Raw genomic sequence first — 19,679 nt, 5'->3', positions numbered from 1 at the left:
AATCCACCTAAACGATCACTACTACAAAAAATGGTTTAGAGAACGGTTTAAATAGGCTTTATAGAACGTCTCAGGACCGTTCTTCTGCTAAGCGATGTATAAAGCATAAAGAACGGTTCGAATAGGCGTTTTGTATACTCAATTATAGAGAACGGTTGTGTGTGATCACCGTCCTCTATTCCTTGCCTAAAATTAGAAAATAATGAAGGATTAAACAATGGTCATAATACTTAACCGTTTTGTTTTGCTATACCAAAGAGAACGGTTTGGTATGCCAATAGTTCTCTATTCCTCCTTTTTTTTATTAAAAAAAAAATCATTTGCGAGATATATTAGGCAGCTAATTGCAAATTGAAAAACTTACTCAAAGTAAATACGTAGAAGTGAGATGAAAATACTAGCCACCAAAGTACTCAAAACTTATTATTAAAATTGATAATATTTTCATACAACTCAATTGCAAATGAAAAAGGAATAACAAGATACGTAGTATCAAATAAAAAAAGTTTGCTACAAGGATCTCTTTTTTTTCAATGATGATGATCGACCGACAGCAAAGCATATACTTGTATGCAGTACTTGATCTTCTTTTTGAATAATCTGCATTAACATGAAATTAACATGTAAATTTTGAATTCACAAGACATGCATGTCCTGCAATTAAACAAATCTCCTAGACTAAAAATTCTTCCAAATCGAAAACAGACAATGAAAAAAAATAAATCAAGCAAAATTTATAACTCTAAGATTGTGAGGAATATATTTTCAAAATAGCATCAAAATTAAGATCTAATTAAGAATCAAGGAAAATAAAACAATAAAAATCGCCATCATAAAAACTGGGATACAACGATAATAACAAGACCTGCAAACTAAATTGAAACAAAATTAAACGAAATAAAAGAGGAATGATTTACCTTGAAATTGGATCTTATTGACTTCGTTTTGTTGATGTAGCTTTGAAATTATTCAAAAGGAATAGCTTATAATTATAAATCGTGGTCGTCGTCGTTGTCAAGCATCTCTAAGGTTGAAGCTTCTCTTTCCTTATTAATGACAAATCAGTTAGGGTCAAATTGATGGAGGAAGGAACTCTAAACTGGATCTAAGGAGAAGAGAAAAGGAAATCTATGGGAGGGATGAGAGTGAAAGAATAGAGCGGCAGTTGAAAAGTTAAGAGTAAAGAAATAGGATGGAGCGGCAGTCGTGCTAGGGTTAACAATACAATACTTTTTTTTTAAAAATGGTTTTCAGCGTGAATGTGTAAGTGAAAATGAATTTGGGTAAATTATTACTCCTTATTTTTTTTCCTCTTAATTTAAAAAAAAACAATTAATTAATACAATACAAAACGGTTGTCAAGATGACCGTTCTATATCATCTTTAATAATTAATTATTTTTTTTAATATTTGAGTGAAAATAAATAGAGAACGGTCAACTATGTTAACCGTTCCTTATGTATTAATTTACAAAACGCCTCTTATATAAACACGTTCTATATTCTTATGTAGAACGCCTACCTTTGGTAATCGTTCTATATTTTGCGATCTCTAATCTAGTTTTTGGTGTAGTGGATGTAAATCGCTGGTAAAATCGTTATGCTGTAGAATCGCTCATACAATCGGTAGAATCGGTTAGAATCGGTGAAATCGGTACCGATTCTACGATTCTATACCGATTCTACGAATCTATACTGATTTTACCGATTCTACTCTTGCAAAAAAATCTGATTTTTCGAAACCCATAACTTTTGATTCCGAAGTCGGAATTAAGCTTATAATATGTCATTAGAAAGCTCTTGTAGTCTACATTCTAATAGAATTGGTTTCGTACCTATATCATTTATTTATTTTATGTTATAGACTAAAGAGTGTAAGGTTGTCATAGTTGAACCTAACTTTAGTCAATGACTTACTTATTATTCAATCTAAATCATAATAAAGCTTATGAAACATCAATTTAAATAACTTTTAAGATTCTATCCAACCATTTAAATTTTATGGGTATAAGAATGTATTCATGAGTCTCATGCACTCAACTTTGGGCATATAAAAAATACTTTTATAACATGAGTTTGTTGTAGTTGTCATTCTTTAGCTATCTCGTTAAATGAACTAACTTGACACTTAGTTTTCTATCATTATTGATTTTTTTTTATTATTATGCATGGGTCTAGGGAAAACAACTTTACGAGTCAACAACGTTATTTTTTTTCATAATTTAACAAGAACTGTCGTGTACTCTCATGGTTAATAATGTGTACCAATAATCCGACTTTATAGTTTATATTGTATTGTTTGAGTTATGCGCGTGCGAAATTACTTGAAAAACTATTTTATGTTTGTATGTCAATATTATGTTACTAACAATATATATTATTATCATTCTCATTGCCATAAATATATGTTGAAGCCCAATTTTACATTTTGGTAGAATCGTACGATTCTACGATTCGATTTTACCGATTTGATTTTACCCCACTCATCGATTCAAAGTAGAATCCCGATTCTGATAACTTTGATTGTAGGTCCCACTAACGGATTTCATCCATAAATCGGTTAAGTGGTGGTAAAAGCCATTTTTTGGTTTTTTTTGTGCTGTTAAAATAAAAGCTTTTTTTTTTTTTTTTTTTTTTTTTTTTGTTTTTTGTAGCGTTTAAAACCATTTTTTGTTATTTTGTGGTGTTAAAATTCAAAAATTCCTTATAAAAATATTGTTGTATACTTTTCTCTTAATTATGGTTTTACCCCAAAGGGTTTTACCTAGCAAGGTTTTAATGAGGCCACTATTACCTTATTATTATATGGACATTCAATGGGGAGTGTTAAGAGCCAAGTAATTAAATTAGTCAATACAATGTCAATGGCCACACCTTAGTTTTCTTCATTGTAATTAATGTTTTCCACCCTTCTTGTCACCCCTTAACTTATTAGTAGCCCACAATGTAATAGTAAATTACCTTACTATAAATAGTCATGCAATTCATCACTTGCATGATGTATGTACACACAAATTACATAAGAGTAAAAGCGCACTAATAGTAATAATCTACATCTGTAATATTACTCTTACATTCTTCTCTTAATTTTCTATATTTTTCATAACAAAAAACACTTTCAATGTTTTTCTTTATGTACATCACTTTCTAAAAAGACATGTTTCAATAATTTAGATGCATCACTTACCTTTTTAATTAATAAACTCTTTCTATGTCTCTCCTAAGTCCTATCATACGAGTCTACTTTTTTCTTTCTCTTTATCTGTCTCTATCTCCAAATATTGCCTAAGAATTTGTATTTTTTAAGTTGAATTACTATTTGACGACAAAACCCTTATTTTAAATTGTTATTACTTCTTCATCCATACTCACCTTCAACCCATAAAATCAGACCATCTCACACCATCACCTAAACCACCACTACGAGTAATACCACGACCGCCGCCACCACCATCATCATTGCCACAATCGTGCCTCACCACCCTCTATTTTTTCGATTCTAATTGATGTAACAACGAAGTGCACTTATCTTGAAGGCATTGGCGTGGAAGACGAAGCGTCGGAGGTTAATTGAATAGCTGCTGAAAATAATAGGAAAAAATCACCAAAAAAAATTTATAGATGCTTGTCAAAGACGTCTACACCACGATATGAAAATTTCCTACAAGTTCATACCACGGTATGGACATCTCCTACTGCAAACGTCCACACCATGGAATGTACATGTGTAGGAGACGTCCATACCGTGTGGTGAAGATTTCTATTGGAGATGTCTCCGGCACGGGTATGACGTCTCCGATAGACGTTTTCATATTGTTGTTGACGTCTTCAAGAGACATCGATAAAGCAATTTTTTTATTAAAAAATACTTACTAGCCCTTTAGCTAGCAATTTCTCCCTTAGATACGGTGGCGACGTCATGCTCGCCTTGCTGGGTGGTACTTGGCCGGTTGCGGTCGTGAAGGTGGTAGTGTTGTGGAGGTTGGCTGCCATCGTGAGGGTAAGTAGTGTTGTGGAGGGTGTGAGAAGGTGGTAGTGTGGAGGGTGGGTATGGAGGTGTGGTGTTGTATGGAGTAAAGGGTTGATTGACCTGTTGAAAATTTTTAAAGGCATCACGGTCATTAAGATTGTCGTCATGAGTATATTTTTCGTCAAATAATAACTCCCTTTCAAACAAATGTAACTAAAAAGAAACTAAGGAAGTAAATAGATACTCTCTGTATTTTATTACTCCCTTCGTTTTTTTTTTTTTATTTGCATCACTTGTGTTTACATGGAATTTTAGGAGAATGAATTAGGTATAATATAAAAATGTGAGTGGATGAGTAATTTATTATGAAAAAGGTAATGTGGGGACCATGAAAGTGAAAGTATGTGAGAGAGAGTAGTGGGGACCATGAGAGAGAGAAAAATGATAAATTATTTGAGTGGTGTTTAAAGTAAGAAAGAGAGAGATAATAAAATATAGGACTTGTTCTCTTCAACTTATTTCAGATACTTATTGCTTATTCCTTAATAAATTCAGATCAGATCAGACCAGATTAGAAAGATTCAGATCAGACCAGATCAGAAATTTTGATTACCATTTACTTATTGTTAAATATTGTTAATTGTGTATTAAATTTTTTTTTTTATAAATTACATATTTAAAAGGTTCGTGATGAGACGAATCTAACAAGATCCATTTTAATAATGTTTTTCTTTATAGATTATTATTAAAATGCGGTCAAAGTTTAGTTAAATTGTTAAATCAAATCAAACCAGACCAGATCAGAAAAATTCAGATCAGACCAAAACAGACCTTAAAAAATTCAGACCAGATCTACTTGTTTTAGGTAAAGAGAACTATATATAGAAGTGATGCAATTAAAAAAAAACATTCTTAAAAAGGAAAGTGATGTAAATAAAAAAACGAAGGGAGTACTTACGATTTCTCCGAATATGGAGTTTTAGGAAAAATAATAGAACGTACTTGTATTATATTATGATTAAAGTGGGTTTCCCTCCGTCTTAATAGGAATGGGGATATCTCATGTTTATGGTTAGTTCAGGATATTCGTGTTTTTCTCTTGCATTTTTCGCCTCACTGGCTGGCTGTTCGAGCTCGTCGTAGGCATTTTCATTTTCTCAACTGCTATTTGTCGCTCCCATTTTACCAGGTAACGCTCCCTTTTTGACTTGAATGGACCACTATGCCCTTTATGCAATTTGGCTTATAAAAAGGACCTTGTTCCCCATTTGGACACAATGCATGAAACGGTCCCCTTACTTGACGACATTGTTGTCCCGAGCTTCCCAAAATCGGTCCCCACGACCTTGCAACCAAATCGGTCCCCACGACCACCTAAATTTTCTATTTTCAAAAAACGTTAAATTTGCCGACGGGTCTTGGGTCATGGACGGCGAGTGGAACATACGTACGCCGGAGAATGCGTCGGATCATTCTGTAAGTTTTTTTTTTTATTTTCGGTAATTAGGACATCCGCCTAAAATTTCCGGATGTCCTAGGTACATCCGCCTAAAATTTCCGGATGTACCAAGGAACATCCGAAAATTTCAAGCGGATGTACCTAGGGACATCCGGAAATTTTAGGCGGATGTCCCTATAATTTTTTTTTTTTTTTTTTTTTTTAAGTACGTTTATTAAGTTTTTTTTTTATGTATTTTTTTTTCGTGGTCTTGTGATTATTGTTGTGATTTAGTATTTGATAATTAATGTAATTTTGTTGTATTAATATGATTATTAGTAATATGTTTATTTTTTGTTTCATTATTATTATTATTATTATTATTATTATTATTATTATTACTATATGTTGATATTATTGTTGTTGTTGTAGTTGATATTATTATTGTTGTTGTTGCTGTTATTTTTATTGTTATTGTTGTTGTTGTTGTTGTTGTTGATATTGTTATTATTAATTAGTAGAAATATAATTTTAATATTAATATTAATATTATTAATATTGTTATTATTAATTAGTAGAAATATAATTTTAATATTAATATTAATATTATTAATATTATTATTATTATTATTGTTGTTGTTATTGTTATTATTATTATTATTTATTTATTAATTAACGCTATGGTCTTATAAATTGTTTTGTAGTTGTTGTTATAATTTTTTATTATCATTAATATTGTTATTGTTTTGTATTTGTTGTTATTATTATTAGTATTGTTATTAGTATTGTTATTATTATTATTATTATTAGTATTGTTTTTATTATTTTAATTATAATAATTATTATTATTATTGTTTTTATTATTATTATTTTGACATAAAGCATGTTTTGTTTAATTTGTATAGGATATGGAATCTGAGGAAGGCGGTGACGGTGTGAATTATAGTGGGAATTTTGTCACCGATACGTTTTTTCCTACATTTGACGATGTTGTTACATGGGCTGAAGGTGTTTCCATAAAATTGGGATTTATATTGGTGAAATCGTCTTATAACAAAACCAGATATGGTCGGCCGTATCGGTATTTGCGATGTGATCGGTCACGAAGGAGCAAGCCGAGAGATTTGGAGAACGCGATACGGAAGGACACCAAAACCAAAGCTAATGGTTGTCCATTCTACATCAAGATATATTATGATGTCAGCACCGAAAGTTGGAAGATCATTGCGAAAAATGATCACACCGGGACACATAACCACCCAATGATTGTGTACCCAGAGGGTCATCGTAAAGTGAGCGGATTGAGTCCGGGTGCAAAACAGGTTGTGCGGGACATGACAAAGTCCAAGGTTGCTCCCCGTAACATCATGTCCACTATTGCCGAGCAATTTCCTGATGATCATCCAAACATCCGACACATTTACAATTGCCGAAATGACTTCAGGATGGAGATGTCCGAAGGAAGAGGAGTTGTTCAGCAATTTCTTCATCTGGCGAGAGAGAGTAAATACATTTACTGGTTCACGAATGATGATCACAACGTTTTGCAACATGCATTTATGGTGCACCCGATCATGGTCAACATACTCCGCACATACCCACATGTCATAGGTATGGATTCTACTTACAAGACCAATCGATATAACATGCCTTTCTTTGAGATAGTAGGCGTGACACCGACAAACCAGAATTTTCTAGTTGGATATGTTTTCATGCGCGACGAGTGCACGGCTAGCTATCGGTGGGTGTTGCAGAGATTAAGGGAGTTGATTGGGTTTGATAAAGAGCCATCTGTATTTATTTCAGACCGTGATCTTGGGCTATGTGCGGCTTTGAGAGAAGTCTTTCCAGGGACGTCACATTTACTCTGTTATGGCACATCAACAGAGATGTGGAGGCTAAGGTGACGAAGATGTTTGGAAACAAGAAGGTTGGTGTCAGTTTTAGAGCTGGGAGATGGTTCAAAATCGTGAATGCAACAACACAGGTGGAGTATGATCGTGCTCTAACTGCCATGCAAGTGAGGTGGGGAAAATATCCGGAAGTGATTCAGTATGTTCAGAGAACTTGGCTTTGTCATAAGGAGAAATTTGTGAAATTTTGGACGAACCAGGTTCTTCATTTTGGTAACACCACCAACTGCAGAGTTGAGAGCCAACATTCAGCAGTGAAAACTTAGTTAGAATCATCCACAGGTTAGTTGTATTATTTTATTAGTTGTTCTCGTTGTTACGTAATTGTAATTGTATTAATTGTAATTGTATTTGAATTTACTAATTAGAATCATTGGCAGGTGCTTTGGATACCGTATGGGCCCGAGTCCATAGTCACATCGGTAATCGCATCATACAAATTCGTAATGACTTGGAGGCATCAAGGTCTAAAATTGGTCAGATGTACAAACAGTTGCCACTGTCACGTATAAATGGCAAAGTGTCTCAACATTGCTTGAAAGTTCTGGATAACGAGACGAAAAGGATGCGGGATTTAAGTTACCAGGTCCATGAACGGTGTGGATGTGCTATGCGTCTGACCCATGGTCTTCCATGTGCTTGCCAGATACATGAATCGATAGTTGCACAGACGGGATTGTATAGCAGCCAAATTCATTCTTTCTGGAAGACACTGGTTATTGGTTGTGATGGTGTTAACATTCCTGAAGTGGTAAATGATTCGACCGAGGAGGCTGCACATTTTCGGTCCCTGATCGACGAAGTCATGGAAAGTGACCCGGCCGTACGTCGAAATGTAACGCGAATCATTGAAGAGGAGCTACATCCAGATCTTTCACACCTTGAAGAACCACATATCAACCTTAACACTCGTGGTCGACCGAAAAAAAATAACACAAGGCGTGATCGTAGCTATTTCGAGCATGTGAACCGTCAACACACTCAACGTGGTGGTGACCAAGAACCAGGTAATACTAAAATTCTATATTTAATATAAAAATATGTAAAATTAATACTTGTAGCTTTACTAATAATTTATCTTTTAATTTTGTGTTGTAGATCCAAGTGACATTAGTCAATGCAGGTATTTGAACTTGCTTCCAGCCCCAATGTTGCCGTACATTTCGTCTTGGAAGGATGTCATTGGTGATGGGAACTGTGGCTTTCGTTGTGTCGCCGACTTCTTCTTTGGCGATCAAAATAAGTGGTATGACGCTCGGGAAACAATAGCGAACGAGGTCGCTGGTCATCCTGATTTGTACGAACGGATTTACGGGCTTGGGCGACTTTGGATGAACGTGGAGCGTATTCGATGGGATGGTGGGGCTGTCGGGGAGCGGCATTGGATGGTTACAATTCAAGATTTATTTCCTATTGCTACGTGGTTCAACGCAAGGGTGATTTGTCTCGGAGTAGGCCTAGTACCAACTTGCTACTACCCATGCATCACAGTATTACCGCTTAGGGCACGTAACGGGGTTCGGTCACCGACTCGAGAGTTTGTGATTGCTACAGTTGGTGGATCACATTTTATCCGTCTTGACCTTGTACCTGATTCACCACTCCCGCCGATCGCCGGTTGGTGGACGGAACACCACGAGGATAGTGTCAACGGATGGGATCAAGCATATCAATTGAGAAGGGACATGTGGGATGCATTAGTTAGGTAGTTTGTAATGTACATTCACTAACTTTGAACATTTGTACGAAAATTAGATTTATGAAATTAATTTTATATGTATTTGCTTTTAATCTAACATGATATTTGTACAAAACATCAAATATAAAATAAAATAAGTGTCCAGTTTATACATTACATTTTTAAAAATAAAATACAAATAAGTTCATAACATAATTAAAACCATCACTAACAGAACATCTAATCAAAATAATCTAAAGTCCCATTTTTGACTTCCAATCAAATACAAGTTGCTCAGTCATTGTTCGAGTCTCACTCGACATTTCAGGATACTCAGCTAGTGCTCTTTAGTGAATCTCCATGGACCGACCCATCCACTGCAAATAAAACAATAACATATTATAACACAAAAATTAATAGAAGTCATTGTTAATATAATATTAAGCATTAATACTTACGTAATCAGTGTTAGTCCGCTCAGGCAGGTTGCTTGTAACTCCTGGACCTGGAGATACCCGCGGGTGAGAAAACCTGTACAGCCACTGCATGTAACCGGGCGCAACCGAAGGAGCTGCAGCACTAAGCCTGGGTAGGGCACCTAAAACAACACTCTGAGATACCCCAGGGACAAACCTGTTCCACATCACAGCTGTCATCTCAGTCGGGAACTCTACCCGATACATCTTCAAGTTAGTCGGCCTCTTGGCCTTCTCTGGCCTGATGATCTCGCGGGGAATTCCTTGCACGAAACCAAGCTGGCGGACCACTCTATCAGGCATGTACGGCTCAATGATGTTACGGTACTGGATGCAGCCAATGAATAAAGTGGGGGGCACTCGTAATGCAGGATCAGCTCCGTACGGTAGCCAGTTCACCTCACGGTCGGTAAGCGCATCAATCCTAGTACGAAAAGCTAACAGGCGCTCCAGGTTCTTGCTAGGACATCCCGCTCCTACATCCCAAGCAGACGCACGAGGCATTTGAAGGTCCCGGGTCAAGGTACCCTGCTGTGGCCGAAAGCACGGAAAGTACTCGTAAATCCACGCTTGCAGAAGCGTGAGACAACCAGCAATCGAATCAGCACCTTTCCGTGATGCCGTGCCCAGTTGCCGATACAAGTAGGCCAGTGCAGCTGTTCCCCAAGCATACTCGTTAATAGGGACATCCGTGTGACATAGCTCGTGGAGGAAGGAAGGATGCGTACGATTACCACTCTTGTCTACAAACAGTGTACCTCCAAGCACTAACCACAAGTATGCATCAAGCTGCTCACTAAAATCCCGGTCGACCGCCAACGTCGACTCAAAAATCTTATCAGTCAACACCCCACTACCCTGCCAAATGGTCTTTGTGCCGCAAACCTCAGACAGATCATCTGGAGTCATATCCATGGTGACCGAGCACTCGTCCCGTAACACGTCCTTGCTAGGAGTAGTGGACACCATATTGCCTGCAACCCGTAACCCAAGTATGTTGTACACGTCGTGCAGCAAGATCGTAATCTCCCCAAATGGCATGTGAAAGGTGTTCGTATCTGGCTGCCACCTCTCAACAAAAGCAGAAATCAACGGCCAATCAAGTCTCTTAAACATCAGGTCGGGCAAGTGAGACAACCAACTAGCATCAATCTCCGCAATGGCCTCCACAGATTGACGGCCTCGCCAAGTACACAAGTCAGAACATAACTTTGTCCTACTCAAACAGCGCAAAACACTACGCTCCTGCTCCATCCAGATATACCGTGCCACGTGACCGCCAAAACTAGGGATAACTGACCCATCCTCAGGCCCACCCGGCATCGGTTCCTGCACTAACCATGCCTCTGCAGAGCTGGAAGTAGGCTGACTCGACCCACTACCAACAAATCTCCCAAACTGACCCCTATATACCATATGGAAATCCTGAGGGTCCTGTTCTTCATCCCGGTCACCAGCATGACTACCCGAACATTCGTCTTCCTCGTCAGATATGGGTGCTCCACTTGCAGAGTACAAGGGCCGACTACTACCAGACTGTTGGTCTCTCGACCAACCACTAGTAGACCCGTATTGCTGCTGCTCGGGCTGAACCGGTGAAGATCGAGATGTCTGTCTCCTAACAGACGCATTCAGACGTCGTGATATTGCATGTCGAGCACCAGAACCCTCGATCTACATAAAATTAAAAAATAATCCGATTTTAGTAATAACAATAACCATAATAACCACAATAATAATAACAACAACAATAATAACAACAACAAAAACAACAACAAATACAAATTAACAACAACAAATATAACCTTAACAACAACAATAACTAACAACAACAACAACAACAAATACAAATTAACAACAACAATAACCATAATAACAATAATAATAACACTAATATCAACAACTATAATACTAATCATAATTAAAAATATTAATAATAGTACTACTAATAACACTAATAATAATATTATTATAACAACAACAACAACAAAAAAAAAAATTAAACAACAACAATAACCATGAAAACCCTAATATCAAATTAGTTTAATAATAATACTAATCATATTTTTAAAAATAATAACACTAATAATAATTATAATAATAATAATAATGATAATAATAATAATAACAATAATAACAATAATAATAATAATAATAATAATAATAATAATAATAATAATAATAATAATAATATCAACAATAATAATAACAACAATAATAATAATACTAACCATAACACTTCAAAATAACAAAATCCAAAAAAAAAAAAAACAAATTAACAACAACAACAATAACCTTAACATTAATAATAAAAACCTAATATCAACAAAATAATAAAAATTATCATATTTTTTAAAATATAATAAGCACAATAATAACAACAACAATAATAATAATATCAATAATAATAATAATAATAATAATATCAACCAAAAACAAAAAAAAAACCAAAATCCGAAAAAAAAAAATCAACAATTTTATTAACGGGCCAAAAAAAAAAAAAAAAAAAAAAAATTGGAACTTCCGCCCAAAAATTCCGGAAGTTCCATGGAGGATCCGCCTGGAATTTCCGGGTCCTCCATGGAACATCCGGAAATTCTGGGCGGAAGTGTGACATCCGCCCAGAATTTCCGGATGTTCCATGGAGGACCCGGAAATTCCAGGCGGATCCTCCATGGAACTTCCGGAATTTTTGGGCGGAAGTTCCTGGATCCGAAAAAAAAAAAAAAACAAATACCTCGTCTCCACCATCGCCGCCGCCTACGCCCCTGCCACCAGCGCCGCCGAAGGTCCTCCCTCCGAATCTCAGCCTAATCCGCCTCGAATCACCCATTTTCTTTTGTGTTTATGATGATTGTTGTTTTTTTAAAAATTGAAGAACAATTTTGGAATTTTTTTTTTTTTTAAAAAAATTGTTTTAGAGAGTTAGAGAGTAAGAGAGTTTGAGAGTTTGAGAGTAAGAGAGTTAGAGAGAGAAGTAAAGAAGTGAGAAATGTTGGTCGGGAAGGAAAAACCGTATTTATATATTAGGGGTAAAATTGGAATTTCAAGAAAAAAGGGGAGCGTTACCCGGTAAAATGGGAGCGACAAATAACAACCCCCTTCATTTTTGGCCTTTTTAGTTTTTGTGTCGGTCCGTTCTTTTTCTTAGATCTTCTTGTCAAAAAGGAAAAAAAAAAGTGAATGCGTGGGTAGCACAGAGAATATGAAAGATATTAAATATGATATAATATGACTATTAATGGGAAGATAAATAATAAAATATTGTTATAGTAAAATATTTCAAAAAAGAAAAATAAAACAAGTAATAAAATGCAATTGCAAAACATATTTAGAGCAAATAATAACATACCGAGGGAGTAGAACGGTAGAACATGTTCTATTTCTTTGATTTTTATCAAAGAAAAAAAAAAATCCTCCCAAAATGCAGACAAAATAAAGGTAGGAAAGTGGACAAAAAGACAGTCGGTAGTAGGGATGAAGAAGATGCAACTAAGGAAAATGCGGTGGAATTTACAATACATTATTAAAAAAATATTAAAATGAAAAATTAAAAGAAAGCATTCATTCTCATTCTCATTCTCTCTCTTTCTGGTAAAGTGTCCCAGCTGGCCAGCTCACATCCACATCCAAGAGAAAGAGAGGAGAGTGATTATCACTACTATTATCTCTCCTCTCTCTCTTTCTCTCTCTTGCTGGTGAAATTAATTCACTAATTTACACATTAAATACCCTTTTCAAGAATCATGGAAACTCCCTGATTCTTTCTCTTTTTTCTTCCTGATTTCATTTTCTTCATTTCTTTCTAATTCTGCCATTACCCCTGATTCCAATGCCGCAGCAAATTCTTCTGTCTGATACCCGAATTTCTTCTGAATCCGTAAGTTCAAATGGGTCGGATCTTTTGTTTTTTTTTATAGCATTCAAATATTTCCTTTTTTGTACTTTCTTTTGTTTATCTAACTGTCAGTGTTTTTGGGTGGTAATTTGTCGTGTTTATCTGTTTTATTTTCTGACGTGGTTGAGTTTATTTATAGAAATAGTGTTTTATTATCTAGAAATTATGGGAGATTAATGTGTATCTTCAAAAATAAATTTTGAATTGTTCGAATATTTCTGAAATAACATAGGTTGGTTTTATTTTTTTTATAATGGGTTTTGAATTAGTAGTTGTTGATTCTTGTTATGCTGAATGTAATGTGTAATTTGTCTTGGATTTTGGGTGATTGTTGTTAAGTCAGTTGATTTCTTGATTAATTTGGTGATTATATTTATATTTGCTTATTATCTACATTGCTGATTAGCTTAGTTATTCATGTTATGCTTGAACGCCTTAGTCCCATAAGTAGGGTCCGCTACATGAACCTGAATCAAAAACACAAACTTGTTTTTATCTCGGGTTAGAGTCATGAAGAGCATCACATCCTTAATGGAACAAAGAAGTAGTTTAGATATCACTGAATCAAATTCTTTCCAAAAGTCTGTTCAATACACTTCAAAAAAAAGTGAAGGTAATATGGGCTAGTGTTTACTGTTAATTGTAACTTGACCTCCAATGTAGTTTCTGCCTCGTTTTGGATCTGCTATAAATTGGTACTATGCGGCATATTATGTAGCTCAAAACCCTGATGTAATTATTGCTGCAGGTCTGAATTACCATATCTGCTTATCTATAGTAATTCAGGTGGCTGCACATATTAAGTAGTCTCAAAATTCTTCATGACAGCCGTCAAATGCCCCTTTGGTATCTGTAAAATGGCTGCACTGGGTTTTATTTGGTTGTTGATGTGTTATTTCCTACTACTAGCCTTAACTATATGGTAGCTGTAACTAAAAATACGACTGGACTGATATGTGCATAAAGTAGAATAAAACAACCAAGGCGTGTACCCTGTCACCACTCTTAATCATGGTTTTTGTTAGGAAGAATCAGCTAAAGGATTTAGAGGGTATGGTCCAGCATCAACATTGTATAGTTGAGAACCAACTAAAATGCACCTGGCGTTGGACCAACTAGAAAACTTACTAGAATTGGTCTTCCAGAACTCAAGGAATCAACGTTACTGCATCATATTTAAGCTAACTTTACATTGAACTACTAGCTAATTAGTTATGCCTGTTCATTAAATTTTGGTCCTTTGGATTGGGGATCCGACCCCACTTATGGGATTAAGGCTTTGATTGATTGATTGATTGTATTGGACATGATCGATTTTTTCCTTATCTATAGGCAGTAAAGCTCACTAAAATGATCTTATGAAACTGAATATTTTAGAGTCTAGATTTCATAAAGTTAAATTTCATAATCTAGTACCGCCCTAAAGTAAAATGTAGCTCAAATTGTTTATTCAATGATTTGTACTTCAATAAATTGTCTTTCTTAGTAATTGAATATTTATTTAATGCTTTCTCTAAGGATCAGCAATATCTTCTAGTTAAAGGGAAAAGGATCGATCACATACTCAAACATATCTATGAATTGATGCTCATGGTTAAAAGCATCAACTGTGCAGCTGATAATGCATTTACCAAAAGGAGTGGGTATATATATATATATATATATATCTATCTATCTATCACATGTATAGTGCCAAGTACGAGTGAGGGTTTCTTTTGATGCTTAATTTAGACTATGATGGTAACATTAAGTTCTGTAAATGGTTTTCTTACATTCTTCTTTTAATAAATGCAGCTATGCCTCAAAATGGGAGCACTGGCCCTTGATGCTGATGATGTTGGATCAGATATTTATTTTAAATTGGGTCTGAAAGAGAATGGAAAAGGATCATTGAGAACACCGAGATTCTTGTCACTTCTCTCTTCTCTTCTCGACAATTCTGTCCAAAAGAATGAAACATTGTTGGAGACAGCACAAATTGATGATGTCCTTACTGTATTTCATGGTTTAAGAGCCCCACCTGTCAGCATACAACAGTATTTTGACCGAATGTTCAAGTATGCAGGGTGTAGTCCATCCTGTTTCATCGTGGCATACATTTATGTGGATAGATACCTCCAACAAACGAAGACTTACTTAACTTCTCTCAACATCCACCGGCTTCTAGTTACTAGTGTTATGGTGGCTGCAAAATTTGTTGACGACGCGTAAGTACTGCACCACTCTTATGAATTAATGTCTGTCATACACCCAAAACTTTGTGTTGCATCTTACGGAAATACATCCTAGCAAAGTGCATTATTGTGATCAGGACAACTCTCACTTCTGTACAGTAGGCTGGTAATATGGTCATGTAATGTGGACAATCAATTAAGAGAAAGTTAATCGCGTAGATATAGAGGTTTGGAGTAGTTGTTTCGGTTAAAAAAAGCAACTAACAAACACATTGAACCAAATCTTCCTTGTGACTGTTTAAGTGAAGGTCTCATTTCTGCGATCCTACTATTTATGGGTTCTCACATCACATAGATAATGGATCCCACAACAGCTCCAAAAGATTGTTAAAACCACGAAGGACCTTTGACCTTGATAGGAAATTCTAGCAGAGAACTTTTAACACAACCTAAAGTGGAAGGATGTATCTCTGACAGACTAGTTTTCGAAAACGCACATGGAAGGAATGTGATCTAAAGCCTCTAGATATAGCCACACAGCACACTTTTGTTGTGGGTACCACATTTGAAATTCTGCTAAAGTGGGTTAGGTTTTTGTGAATATTACTCGAGTAAGTTTAGCAGTATATAGTGAGACTGCCCTACTATAAGAGGAAATGATAATTTAAGTAACTGTCTTTTACGACTATTTTTTATATTTTCCTTAAGCACTCATAATTCTTTAGTATAGGATGATGTGTACTGAATTTGTCTGTAATTAGTTGTGGATCTATTTTTAGTTCATGTTTTAGAGACAAGCTCTCCTTTAAGGTAGATTTCTATTCTTTTCTTAAATGATTAGGCACTATCTTAAATTATGCATCCATGCAGAGCAATGTTTCAATTGTTTTCACTTTCTAATTGGATTAATCCAAATCCATATTCCTGTTCATGTCTCATCAGCTCTTGGCCTTCATGCCACACTCTTCTCAATTTATTTGTCTTAAAACATACCAAAGAACAAGAAGGGGGAAGTTTTAAAACATGACATTAAATCCTGCAATTTCTTTCAGGATGTGTCACGTGTGCCAATAGTATATCATCTTTATTTGCAGATAACTACCAGATAGCTACCTAGTACTATAGCTACCTAGTACTGCTCACAATACTCCATCCCTTGCTTATTATAGGGCTTTAGTTACAATACACACTTAAAATATTGAGAAGCAGATAATTGAGGTGACAGGAAAAAAAAAGTTCAACTACGTAATAGGAGTTGAGGGAGCAAAAATATCACACAACCTAATGACCTATATTCTTATCGATAAGACCTTTCCGAACCCTTTGATGTGCTCATACAGAAAGAAATGGTCTAAAAACTTATCATGGAAGGGGTCAAGGGGCAATGCAGCTTTACTAAAGCTTCCACCTGCCCATTCTCAAATAATTCTTTTTGATAAATGATGTGAGACATGTATTTAAATAATACTCCTCTTTTAAGTGTAGCATGATACTTTCTAACTTCTAATTCTTTCCACAGGCTACAGCATCCTAAATGCTTGCTTTGATATTTCTGTTTTCCAAATACTTCCTCCATTCTTTTATTACAGCAACAATGAATGTTGTACTATTCACACTCTTTTTACTATATGCTGTGATTTATATGTGAAGAAAAAAACAGTCATGTGGGAACAAGGATCTTATTAAATTTGTCTTGATGTTCAAAATATCAATTTGTGTACAGATTTAGAGATGTTTAAGATTAAAATTGTGCTTTGGGAAACATTATCTTCCCTTTGTTTCAATTATAAAAAGAACGGATGAAGTATAAGTTATCTATGGATAATACTTACGTAACTGCCTTACCATCACTTGTAGTTCAGGAAACTAACAGCCCATAATAATAATATAGGGGAGGAGTATATTCTGTCTGCTCCAGTTACCTTCTTATGGATCTAATCATGATTATGTAGGAGATATATATTTAATGAGATACTGATTTGATATAGTGCCTTTTTTTTAGCTTTACCCTGGTAAATGCGTCCGTGATCCATCTTCTGCTATAACAAGTTTAGTCAAAGCTGATCAAGCTCTCTATTAATTCTTGCGATTTTCAACTGCTCTATTAGAGTCACAGGTGATTCTCCAATGGTAATGTTAATGCAGATTGATGGGTTTCTCTTTTCCACCTGCTTTAGTTGGCAGGGGTGTGGGGTGGCTGTTAGGTTATGTACCCATATGAAAATGAAAATTACAAGTTCTCTAGTCATACAAGAAAGTTTTATGCTAGTTTCATCTCAATTATTCTTATAATGCACTGATTTTTTAATATAATTTCATTCAGATCTCATAATTATAATTCCATACTATATAATGTTGCCTACTATGATTTCATTCACTTCTCCTGCTGGATATGTCTTATCATAAGTATTGTCTTATAGATTGGTTATTGTGATTATATTTAACTTCTGAATATGATCATGATAACTATGGCTGAAATGAGAAACAATCTAGATATATTTTTGCGAGTTGCATTGCCTTTTTGATTAATACATTTTACCTTGATCTGCAGATCCTTTAACAATGCATACTATGCCAAAGTTGGAGGTATTAGCACTTCAGAAATAAACAGGTTGGAGATGAAATTACTCTTTAGCATAGATTTTAGGCTTCAAGTAAACGTAGATACATTCAGGAGATATTGTTTATTATTGGAAAAAGAAGGCGAAGGATGTCAAATTGATTGGTCAGTCAAAGCATGTTGTGTTAAAGATAGTTGGTCAAAAAAAGATGAATACCCACGCAAGATTCCAGTTGCTAGATGACCACTTGATCACTACGATTGTTTCAATAAGAAGTCTAGGAGTAGATGCCGTGTCACAACCTGTGTACAGTTATCCTGCATTGGCAGCAGAGAATTATTTTCGACCGATGCCCAGTTATATGGAACCTACATATGTGGGTTATGTTATCCTCTCTGGTTGTACAATCACATTTCATATTCATTTGTAATTGTTTTGTGAGCACCCCCTCCCCTCATATTCTTTCAGATGTAGAAGTGTCAAGAGGGCATGGGTTCGAGTTGTAGAAAAGGCATTCATGAATTTTCATTGTATTGATCATAATTCCCGAACTCTTTTGTATCTCTATGTACGTAGTAAGGGTGTTTGGAGAGCAATTTCAACATGAACTGATAGATTGGAGCGCGCTGGACCTCCAATTTTTCAGTTGGGAAGGCTCCTTCGATTAGAGGTCATGACCAAAACAAGTGGCCTCAAACTACAGAAGTCTACTTTCCAAATTAAATGGTATTGTAAAAATATATTTAATGAATTTTGAATTACATCACAAAGAGTGCAATTCTAGTATTTTGCTTACGTTTTCTTTATTACAAATTTGAATTGTGCTTATTACATAGCAATGAAAAGTTCTATAGAACGTATATCCATACATATAGCTCGTGAGTTAAGCAATGTCAACATTCAAGAAATATGATGGCAATGGTTACGTAACTACTGCCATTGAGCTCTACGATAGGGAGACACTATAGACACCTAATGTGTCCTCAAAAATAATTGATGAAATGATAAGTACAACTCCAAACTTTCCAAATTGAATCCAAATAAACTTCCATATAATTTGAACCTAATCCAAACCAAACTCATATCCCTTCGAAATACATTGTTAGGCACAACGTGAAGGAAATGTGTCCATAGGCTAAATGTATTATTTCAATAATTGGTTCAGATTATTATGGAGTTACTATTTAGTGAGACGTGTGATCAAGTAAGAAATATTAAATTGGTGACCAGTTCTGATCAACGAAAACTAGTCTCATAGTAAGCTCTTGATTGGACCTACTAGGTCACACATAATGCATGAAATCAGAACAATGCTTATAAGATGGATTGAGCCAAAATCCCAAATATGTTATTTAGTACTCCCTATGTTTCATATCAATCTTCTCACCAATCTTGTCTCACAAAATTGGTCAAAGTAGGAAGATAAATATGAAATAAAGGGAGTAACATTTGGATTAAACCGTAAATGTTATGCTTAGACGCTCCAAGACCAAGTGCCACGTCTCAATACGAGTCGAAAAATCATATGGCTTTACGACACAGGTACGTAACACACGAGCAAAGGCCTAAGGG

At 35.3% G+C, this 19,679-nt stretch overlaps 1 protein-coding gene across 1 annotated transcript; it reads left to right on the top strand.

Moving 5' to 3' along the window:
• The first annotated feature begins 13,040 nt into the window (after positions 1–13,040).
• LOC145572347 (cyclin-P3-1-like) lies at positions 13,041–18,877 on the top strand. Its single transcript, XM_081631329.1, has 3 exons — positions 13,041–13,354; positions 15,167–15,579; positions 18,098–18,877. The coding sequence occupies exons 1-3, from the start codon at positions 13,307–13,309 to the stop codon at positions 18,348–18,350; spliced, it is 714 nt and encodes a 237-aa protein (XP_081487455.1). The 5' UTR covers positions 13,041–13,306; the 3' UTR covers positions 18,351–18,877.
• Positions 18,878–19,679: the final 802 nt, after the last annotated feature.

This window comes from Chenopodium album, chromosome 12 (genome assembly GCF_948465745.1).
Source record: "Chenopodium album chromosome 12, dcCheAlbu1.1, whole genome shotgun sequence".
Lineage (NCBI taxonomy): Eukaryota > Viridiplantae > Streptophyta > Magnoliopsida > Caryophyllales > Amaranthaceae > Chenopodium > Chenopodium album.
The sequence above is the reverse complement of the archived record's forward strand: the minus strand, read 5'-3'. Positions and strand labels throughout refer to the sequence as shown.

Coding starts and splice junctions, on each gene's coding strand:
- LOC145572347 (XM_081631329.1), top strand. CDS start 13,307: ATGCCGCAGCAAATTCTTCTGTCTGATACCCGAATTTCTTCTGAATCC. Junction 13,355..15,166: donor CCCGAATTTCTTCTGAATCC/GTAAGTTCAAAT, acceptor TAATAAATGCAG/CTATGCCTCAAAATGGGAGC. Junction 15,580..18,097: donor GCAAAATTTGTTGACGACGC/GTAAGTACTGCA, acceptor CTTGATCTGCAG/ATCCTTTAACAATGCATACT.